Here is a 9,728-nt window from a genome sequence, read left to right on the forward strand (position 1 = left end):
GTTCTCAAGTACCAGAATCTTTCAGAGTGGCCCGCTTCTAGATGTCATGTCAGGCAAGTACTACCAGACACTTTCCAATATTAAATTATTTCAGCTGTTACATGGTTAAGTTCAGAGCATCTTAAAAGAATTTTCAATCAAAATTATTGATACAATCAAAACCATCCTGAAATTACATAGGGATGCGCTCCCGGCAGCTCTGTTTGTCTCTGTGCAATCATGAGTGCTAGTACATTTCAGAGCTGATCACTGCATTCTACTATTGTGTACGAAAAAGGTTGTGTTCTTTTTTTCCTGTAAATCAAACATCAATAAAGGTGCATTAAGAGCACTGCCTTTGTCTAAACAGCGGGATGATGCTGTCTGCAAAACAAAAGAGTGCCTGGAAAGGCAGTTTACAGCTAACAATAGGGAAACGGCTCCTAAGCAAAAAGCCCACTTCCATGCCATAAAAATATAAATACTGAAGCAGACAAAAAAAAAAAAAAAAAAAAAAAAAAAAAAAAAAGAGTTGGTGTTTTCCTCCAATTACAGTACATTACGTTTCCTAAGTAATACAGAGACCAAAAGCTTAAAATACTCAAGTGAACGAACGCAAGAGCTGAACTACTGGGGGGGATTCCGGGGATGGCAAGAACAGCCCGGCTATTTCCAGCGAGATACCCATGTGGATGCCATGCCGGGACTACCCTTGTCCATCTGCTCCCATTTTCGCCCAGGCGGACTAAGCGTCCCGGAGGGAAGAGCGCGGGTCAGGCGGGCCCACTGGCGGGACACTCCAGCACCACGCGTGGGCAGCCCCACGCAGGTTGCATAAGCCCCGCCGCAATGGAGCGTTACCGGGGGCGGCTCACGGGTGGGCTGCACCGGGAATGCCACGGCAGGGAATCAAAAGCGTCTCCGCTCCTCTGCCGCTGCCGCGGCCCGCCCTCCCCGACCCCCGCCGGGCGGGCACCCACCTGCTCCTCCGGGCGCCGCCGGTGCCGGGCGGCCGCCGCGCCCGCCTCCCGCTCGCAGTCCCCGGGCGGCGCTGGCGGCGGGAGCCGCGCCGCCGAGCCCATGGCTGCTCCGCGCCCCGCGGCACCGAGCGCTGCCCGCGCTCCGCCGGCCGGGGCGGGACGGGGCCGTCACGGGGTCCGGGCAGCGGCGGCACGGAGGGAGGAACGGAGGGAGGGCGGCGCCGCCGGAGCGGGGGGCGGCCCCTGGCCGCGGCCCCGCGGCGGGGATGGGGGCCCGGGGCGGGGAGCTGCTGCTGCCGGCTCCCGCCTCGGGCTGGGCCGGCCCTCGCCGCTCGTTGGAGCGAAAAACAAACCAAGCTCCCGATTTCTAAAGCTTTTGTTAAAAGCAGGAAGTGCCAGGTGTGAATAAAGCGTTAATTTTAGCACCGCTCCTCGTTGGCGTGTCCCTGGGGAGGGACGGCTGCCTCTTGGCAGTGTGAGATGTGGCATTCTCTGTCCCTCCCTCGGGAAGGAGGAGACACTGGCCTCGCTCTTCCGAAGCTGCTTGGATCGTGTCTTCTGTTCTTTAAAAGGAACTAATAAACACCAGGAAGAAGAGAACGCAACAGCAGTCCCCGAAGATAAGACTTGGTGTATGGACAATGCCAGGGAAGGTTTAGATTGGATTTTAGCAAGGAATTCTTCACTGTAAGGGTGGTCGAGCATTGGAACAGGCTGCCCTGGTGAAATCATCATCCCTGGAGGTATTAAAAGATGTGTAGATGTGGCACTTGGGAACACGGTTCAGTGGTGAACTTGGCACTGCTGGGTTAACAGGCTCAGTGATCTAAAGGTCTTTTCCAAGGGATTCTCTGAGTCGGTGCTAATCAAGTGCCTCTGCACAGGGTGTGCCTGGCTCCCGCTTTGAGCTCCACTGTCCCCACCACTGTCCCTCTGCAGAGAGCCCTCACTCCCACCCGCCCTGCACGCCTTATCCATGTTGTCTATCCACAGGAAGGACAGAGTCTGAAAATGAAGCTGGATTTGAATGTGTGGGATTCCCAAGCTGTGGTGGGACCGCCATGGTCATCCTTATGCATCTTTCCTCCCCATCCAGTTCATGCACTGTTGGTAGCAGGTCTGCTTGGCTCAGTTTTCATTCCATAAACAATTAATGGAGGTTCTAACAGGTTGTTTAACAGCAGGATTCGGTGGAAATCATGCATCTGGTTTAATATTATATGGTTTTCTGGTGGCTAGGTGTGGATCCCACTGTCATTTGGAGCAAATTCTACCTGCTGTTTGCTTTTCCTGTCATTACTGTTGGGCAGCAAACAGCAGTAGCTGTTTGTAGCACACCTAAAACCATCACAAAAATCAGTGTGCTGTGGCATAGTCACACCTTCAGGCTACAAGCAAGCGTTCTTCATAAGTGGGGGACAATACACAAGTCACTGTACTTGCCAGGCCCCTCAGTTTGGCTGCAGGGGCTGAAGGCCAGCATGGGGACAGCTGGGACTGGGCACTGGGGGAGGGGGCCACTGCTCTGCCCACCCTGCTCGGCTGTGGCTCCTCATCCTGATGGAACAACTGGCCCAATCTGCTTCCCAAGGTGTAGGGTGGCCAAAAGCAGTTTGCCTTGAAGGCCTGACTAACTGCTTGCCTAGAGTTCTCACCCATTTGTTTGTTAGTATTTTTTTCTTAGGAACGGGGAGAGGCTTGAAGAAATATAACACTGTTTGTAAACTATTGACTAGTGACCATAAACTATTGCAGTCCTGATGGCATGCAAAATTAATGGACACAAGAAAAAATCCTATGGACTTTACCACCAGGCACTATGGTGATACATCTCTTTGCACAATATGACTGCTCATCAGCAGTGTAGTAAAACATCCCTGAGGTTCGCTGCTCTGTGGGCCATTTGTGAAGAAATGAAGTGTCATACATAGTACTAACATTCTGTAAAAGCCCTCTAGAAAAAAAAGTCTTAATTTAAGTGTAGATTAGGTTTCTATTCCAGTGCGATTATTAGTACACTTACATCCATAAACCTTTGCTGTGTTGTGGATCACAAAAATGTTCATTAAAATTTTTTTAGGAAAAGTCTATGCTGAGACCACCACTGTTCTTCTCAGTACATCCTCTGACCCCACTGCCTCCTGGGGACTGGTGACCATCCTGCCAGGAGTAGTAAAGCATGTTGGCTGGCTTAGTGCTGTTCTTTCTTCCTTACATATCTGCAGTCCCTCTAGTTTAGTGTTATCTCCCTGTAGACAAAGATTCTTCCCTTAATTCTGCAGTGAAGGAAAGTTTGTCATATTTCTTAAAAAGCCACACTCCTTCCTACTGCAGCTGGCAGCCTTTGACTGCTTCTTCACATTGAGCAACTCCCTGGCACTCCGCGTGTGAAGGCACCTCTGGATAACAGATCCAGTGCTCAGAGAAAGAACAGGGACTCAGAAGCCTTCACTGAGATCTCTTAGGATGCATTCACCATTGTAACCTGTGCAACTTCACTAACATCAAAGAAACCTGATCCCCTTCATAGGAAATGTTCACATGGCAACCTTTAGCTCTTCTCATGGTGAACTTTCTGAGGCTTCATGTGCTCTGTGCACCGGTGCCTGGCTCTGTGAATGTAGCTGAGCTGCTGCAAACTGCTCTGTTTTTCCTTTGTTTTACTGAAATTTGGATTATTCCCTGACATTTGGAAGTGTCTGGTAGCTTCATAAAGATCTAATCACAAGCTGAAGGATCTGTCACCAGAAGAGATCCTCACAACTTACCAGCTCTCCTTTCAACTCTCAGGATCTCTGTCTGAGGGAAGTTCCCCACCCCTCAAAGCCTTCTGGACATGCCTGATCTTCTTCTGATGGTGCCTTCTCCCAGTAGCAATACTTTCAGAAAATGTAGGGATAAATCTCAGTGTAACTTAAGTGATAGGCAAAAAAGCAATGTGCCAAAAAAAAAAAAAAAAAAAAAACAAACCCCAAAAAACAAACAAACAAACAAACAAAAAACCCACAAAAAAACCCCCCAAAAAAACCAACCAACCAAACAAAAAAAACCCCAGAGATGATGCAAGCTAAAGGACAGATTCTGCAAAATAATTGTTTTGCATAGGGCAATTTCTAGTTGATTTGTAAATATGTGTACAGACAAAATTATCTCCCAAGGAATAAAAAGAGCTCACCTTGCATAACTCTGTTATTTGGGGGTCACTAAGGAGAGTCAGAACCTCATGCTAAAAATCTGTAATTAAAGGGGTTTTGTGAAAAGCAGGTGCTTGCAGCTGGAAGAAGACTGAATGCTGCAGCTTTGCTGAGAGACAGGACAGGCTGAGCCCTCTGGCCTTGCTGAAACACCGCTCCAGGCTGCAAAACACAGACACAGCTGCAATGAGTGGGACTAAACTCCCTCTATTTAGTTCTGACCATAGCCAGTAGTAGGTGGTGGGGAGAAGGTAACAGATGCTGCAGTGATACTTCTTGAGATTATTCTTGTGGCTTCCAGTAGTCTGAGGTTCAGAGACTTCCTGATCCCGGGTGCAGAGTTGGGCGATGAGAGCAGTATTTTAAAGGCAGAGAGGAAGGAAGGAGTGCAACCACACGGATCACATGCAGCTGAGTCACACGGAGTGCTTCTATTGGTCTTGTCACCCAGGGATATGTATCCCATTCACCCTGCACTTTTGTTTTCATGCCCATGGCATTCAGTCATGTCTTCTTAGGCTGCTGCCATGGCCAGGGCAGTGAGCCCCCTCTCTAAGGACATGAGCTGCTCCTGCCCTCAGGACTTGCCCATCCCAGCTACCTGCCTAAGGGCACGAAGGCAAAGCTGAAGCCTGCCAGAGTGCAGTCTGTGGTTTGACGATACGACAAAACCAGGTTTTGGCTGTTTAAGTCCAGATTGAAAAAGACATTGCTGTGTAGGACACAGACTCTTTCAAACAGGTCAAACATTTTTTGATGGGTTAGCACTGTGTATAAAGGTTGTATACCAGAGCAGGCACTGTGTGTCCTCTCTCCCACCTGGTAGAAAGCTGGCATGAACAGCCATCATTAGCATAAAATCAGGCACCATCAACCAGCCAATTCAACAGACACACATATGTGTGCCTGTATCTGCTCCAGACCAAACCTTTGGAGTTATTCCCAACACAAAACTCATCCTTGTGGAGACTCAGAAGGGGCTAGATATAGAAGGAATTAGATAAAGTGCATGTCCAGAGTTCTCACCTCCTTGCTATCTGCCACTTCCTATCAGTGTCAACTCAACTAACTTCCTTTAATAAGTATGTGATTAAGAACTTCAGAAAAAAACAAAACAAAAATGCAAAACTTTCCCCGCCCTATATATACATCCAACAGATGTAACTGACTTCAGTATGAGATTCACTCAGATTGCTGACTGCACAGTTTAATCCAAATCTTTTCAATCTTCAGAGTTCATCTAAATATTAAAAAGCTTGGAAAAAACAGAGGTTCTTTAAAGCTCAGTTAATGGAAACTTTTGTCATAACTGGTAAAAGGTCAATGTGGTTTTATACAGTATAATGGATTTACTGATGAATGGAACATTTCAAACTCTCTGATGGGTTTTTTCTACTTTATATTCCAGATGTTAATATAAGTAAATTCTCTAAACTCTCAGACAATTTGTCCAGTATGACCATGCAGCTTATGATGGTCATTGCAGCTCTTACATGGATTTTTGAAGTAAAGCTGTTAAATTTTGTAATTTCCTTAGATCCTTCAAGCATATTAAGAAATACAAGAAAGGGCTTTTCCAGCACCGGATAAAGTGAACTGGAAGAAATTGGAATTCAAAACATGAAAATATATTAAAGGATACTGAATAAAAATGAAATGAAACAATTAATTTGGTTCCTTTTTCTTCCATGTATAATGACAAAAGGACACTGAAGATCACTTTGCATTAGCAATATCTTTCTCCAACAGTTGATATATATCATGAAATCTCATTTAAGGGTCAAAGCAAAATATACATGGGCTCATATACAGGGGCTCAGAAAGGCAGAGGAAAAACAGTAATGGAGAAGTTCTATTACCAAAGGTCACCTGGAGCACTCCTAGGCATTGCAGGGTGATTTTCTGTAGTACTTTTCGTAATGCATTTTCCAGTGTAACTTTTTAAAAATGTTTCAGGTAAATTCTGCCATTTCCCTTGGATATTATTTCGCAGTATAAAAAAGTCTGACAAAAGGCATTTTCCTGGCTATCAAGTCCAAAAATTTCCCTTTTATTTCATTCTGTTTTTAGGTGAGGTTAATTTATCATCCTTGATGAGAGGGTGATTTTCTGCATAGACTGCTTGAATGATTAATATTTACCATCATCCTATTAGAATAAGTAGGCTTTCAAATCTAAATTTTAAAACTTAAATTTGCTTACTTACAATTGCTCTGATCTTTTGTAATTTATTACCATTCATCTTGGCTACCACCTCAGAAGTGAGTTTTGATTTTCTTATCTTGCTATGAGCCTTTTATAAGCATTTACTCCACTGCAGTATAAGCTCAGAGCAGGCAAAAATATTTTGAAAATGTATAGACAGTCCAAATTCACAGGAGGGTATTTTTTTATTACTTCAGGATGTGGGAAATATGGGTCCAGTTTGCTGCTTGCTGCCATGCACAAGGCTCCTGTGCTTCCAGCAGTTTTCCACAGGAATAGAGACCTTTTCATTTTGCAGTCCTTTTTTTTGCTGTGTTGCATAGCAATAAGACTTTTCTCTCAGTTCATCTGAAAGTTGAAATAAATCTGACACAGTACTAATAGGATGCTTTATCTTCACAGTGCCACCACACCAGTGTCACAAGTCCCTCTCCCTGCCTCTCCCTTCCTCATCCACCCCGGTGGCCCATTGCCTTCCCACAGCTGTAGGTGCATGCAGGACCCTGTTGTGGGCCTGGAGAGAAACATATTGGCCAAGTATGACAAAGAGCTTGTGATCATTCCTAGCTCCTTCTCACAAACAGTTTTGTTGCCACTAAGCCAGGATGGAGCTTTGAGTCACAGGAACAGAAACAAATGGCTCGAGGGATGAGAAAGAGAAGGGAGAGAAAAACTCTTAATAAGGTACTGGTGCTTAACATTCCACGCTCTGAATCTATGACCTCATCCCCAATATTTAATTATGCTTGCTCTCTCCTCCACTGAGAATCTTCTTTACATGAAAAAAAGCCCTTTTTTGTTTTGTTTTAAGGACAAGGATATTCAGCCAGTGGGTACTTTAATAAATATGGACTCATAAAGCAAAATTTGTTAGGCTAAAATAAACCCTTAGCTTTCTTTAATGTGCTGTCATTTGTCCAAGTGCAAGTAAGGACAGGCTGCTGTTTGGGGAGTTTGTGTGTGTATGTGGGTTAAGTCTCATGTGTACAGATGAATTAGAGTTTTGAGCAATTCTGAGCATATAAAACTAAACTGCAGAAAGAAACAAGGGATATGTGCCAGCAGAAGAGGCCCTTTGGTTAAAACTAGGAAAGATCATGTTAATTCCTGATTAAAATCCCAAGAACCCAGCAACCACAAGTGATTGTGGCAGCATGATTTTCTCAAAGAAATATCAATGAATATATATGTGCACGATAAGGAAGAGGGATGGCTTTACTCAAAGTATTCACTGAGAAGGCTTTCTGGCACCCCAGAGTGGGCAGATGAACAGACATAGGGAGAAAGACCGGCAGAAAAATGTTTTGTTTTTAGCCTGGCAATAGAGACAGCATTTTATTTTCTGACAATAGAAGCCTGTGAGAACGTTCCATGTGTGTGTGCATGTGTGCAAGACTCAAGCTGGGTCTGAGGAGTCAGGGCTATGCTTGGTGGTGACTTGAGTTTATGTGGCCCCAGTTTCATTTGCTGTAATTAATTTAATGTGACTACAAATCAGACAAGGTTCATTCAAGAGAGTTATTAGAGATTCAGAAAGGCCTAAGTGATTTGGTTTAAACTCGATTTTTTTTTTAAACAAAGCTTGATTATTTGAAGCTGTCATGTATTCTTGTGCTTCAGGGAAGGGAATAATAAATTTTTATCTTGGACTAATTTAAGGCTTTCCATAAAATCATGTGAATAATTCACAATGGATAATTTATTTTATTAATTTTACCTCTCCTCTTTGCTAATTGTCCCCAAGCAGAGCAAATTTTTCTCAAAAGTATTTGTTATTAAAATTTATTTGGAAAGTCTTTCCTTTAAATAAAGTTATGGATCTGCAGTAAATTCATGACTAGATCTCTGTGAATACTTGACAGTCATCCCCTGAGACAGGAAGGTAGAGCTGGATATGTTTTCCTGGCTATGGTCCCTTGTTTACTGAATATCCAGTCCCTGGGGCCCCTCTCAAAGTACTTTGGGGTTCTCTTCTGACTTGTGCAAGGTGAGGAGAAAGCTAAGGTGATAAATACCACATCTGCTACACTTGAAGATGTAGCTGGGAAGTGAACTGCATCCCAGTTGCACCACTGACTGGATAAAATGTTCATTAGGAAAAATAAAGACTGAGCCCATTGGCTGTTTCTGAGATGTTTGCCAAAATATTTGCCTTGCTTAACATTGTCATATCCTTGAAGAGGGGATGCAAGAGTCAAGAACTTAGTCAAAGAATGTTTAGACAACTAAGATTGCAGATAATGCAACATCAGGCTTTTTAAAAGTATCCTGAGATGTTTGTGAAAGTGCCAGGGAACACCTACTGGTACCTTTGGTCACCTAAATAACATTTGAATATGATTAAAATTAATATTAACCATCATCCTTTGGATTTTTTCTGCTTTTTTTTTCAAGCCCTAACTACCTACATTTCACTATGACTGAACCAGGACCTTCTTAAGGACTAAATTATAACACTTAGCTCCTGGACAAGAAGAAATTATTACAGATCAAGTCTTTAATAATTTAAGCTACAGAGAGCAATAAAATCTGATCTTTCTCTATTGGATTAAAAAACAACACAAAACAATGCAACAGAGACCTGCTGTGATGACAGGCTAAACTTCAACTAAGAGGCAAAACTTAATTACACTGCCCCAGCCTGGGTTCAGAGTAAACTAAAGGCTACTATATTATTAACTCCTCTGTGCTTTGGTAAGAAAAAGGGAGATTACAAAATGGAAGCATCTGGCACCCCTCAGAACTTAATTAAAGAAATGCAAAGAACCTACTATTGCTATTACAATTTCTCTTTGGGGCAACAAAAGATAAATGTAGGAAGTAGGAAAGGAGAAACTATGAAAAACTAAGGAACCCGCCCCAAACAAATACTGAATAACTGAGTTTTTCATGGCTGTCAAGCCTTCTGTTCTTTATCTCCTGAGCAAATTGGTCTAAATATTATATACTAAGATACTTAAAATACTGAATGAGTTCTGCTTTGAAATTACTACTATTTTTTAAACTTTTTTTTTCTTTTCACATTAGTGTTGGAGAGTGAGTGTAAAATATTATTATGGGCCTACATTAAAGCAACAGCTGTTAAGTCTTTAAAGCTGCTCAGGGATCGTGATTTGGCTTCAGTGAATGCATAGTTGACTTATTGCCTAATTATGGAGAGCTGGTGTACTTAATAAAAATACCTAACTGAAGTATTTAGCCTTTAAAATACCATTTTTCCCATATCAGATTATTTTTGTACTTTTTGTTCAGGGAGGCATCCAAACAGAACAGAGCAAATTTATTGTTCTCAAAGAAGTGCAAATCTCTTCCGGTGCTGCATGACTGTTAAGAAAAGAAAAGAAAATGGCTAATTCCAAAGGGAAAAACA

The 9,728-nt window shown here is 43.3% G+C and overlaps 1 protein-coding gene across 2 annotated transcripts in view; it reads right to left on the reverse strand.

Moving 5' to 3' along the window:
• The window catches only part of FAM241A (family with sequence similarity 241 member A), a 272,688-nt gene that overhangs the window by 15,407 nt on the left and 247,553 nt on the right, over positions 1-9,728 (reverse strand). Inside the window, exon 1 of one of the 2 annotated variants that reach the window (XM_085578969.1) lies at positions 960-1,115. The exons of the other annotated variant lie outside the window; for it this stretch is intronic. Coding sequence (XP_085435095.1) covers positions 960-1,061 — 102 coding nt within the window. The 5' untranslated portion in view covers positions 1,062-1,115. Of the gene's footprint in view, positions 1-959; positions 1,116-9,728 lie in introns of those variants that run through there. 2 annotated transcript variants of the gene reach the window in all.

This window comes from Lonchura striata, chromosome 4, assembly GCF_050655825.1.
Source record: "Lonchura striata isolate lonStrDom1 chromosome 4, ASM5065582v1, whole genome shotgun sequence".
NCBI classification, from domain to species: Eukaryota; Metazoa; Chordata; class Aves; order Passeriformes; family Estrildidae; genus Lonchura; species Lonchura striata.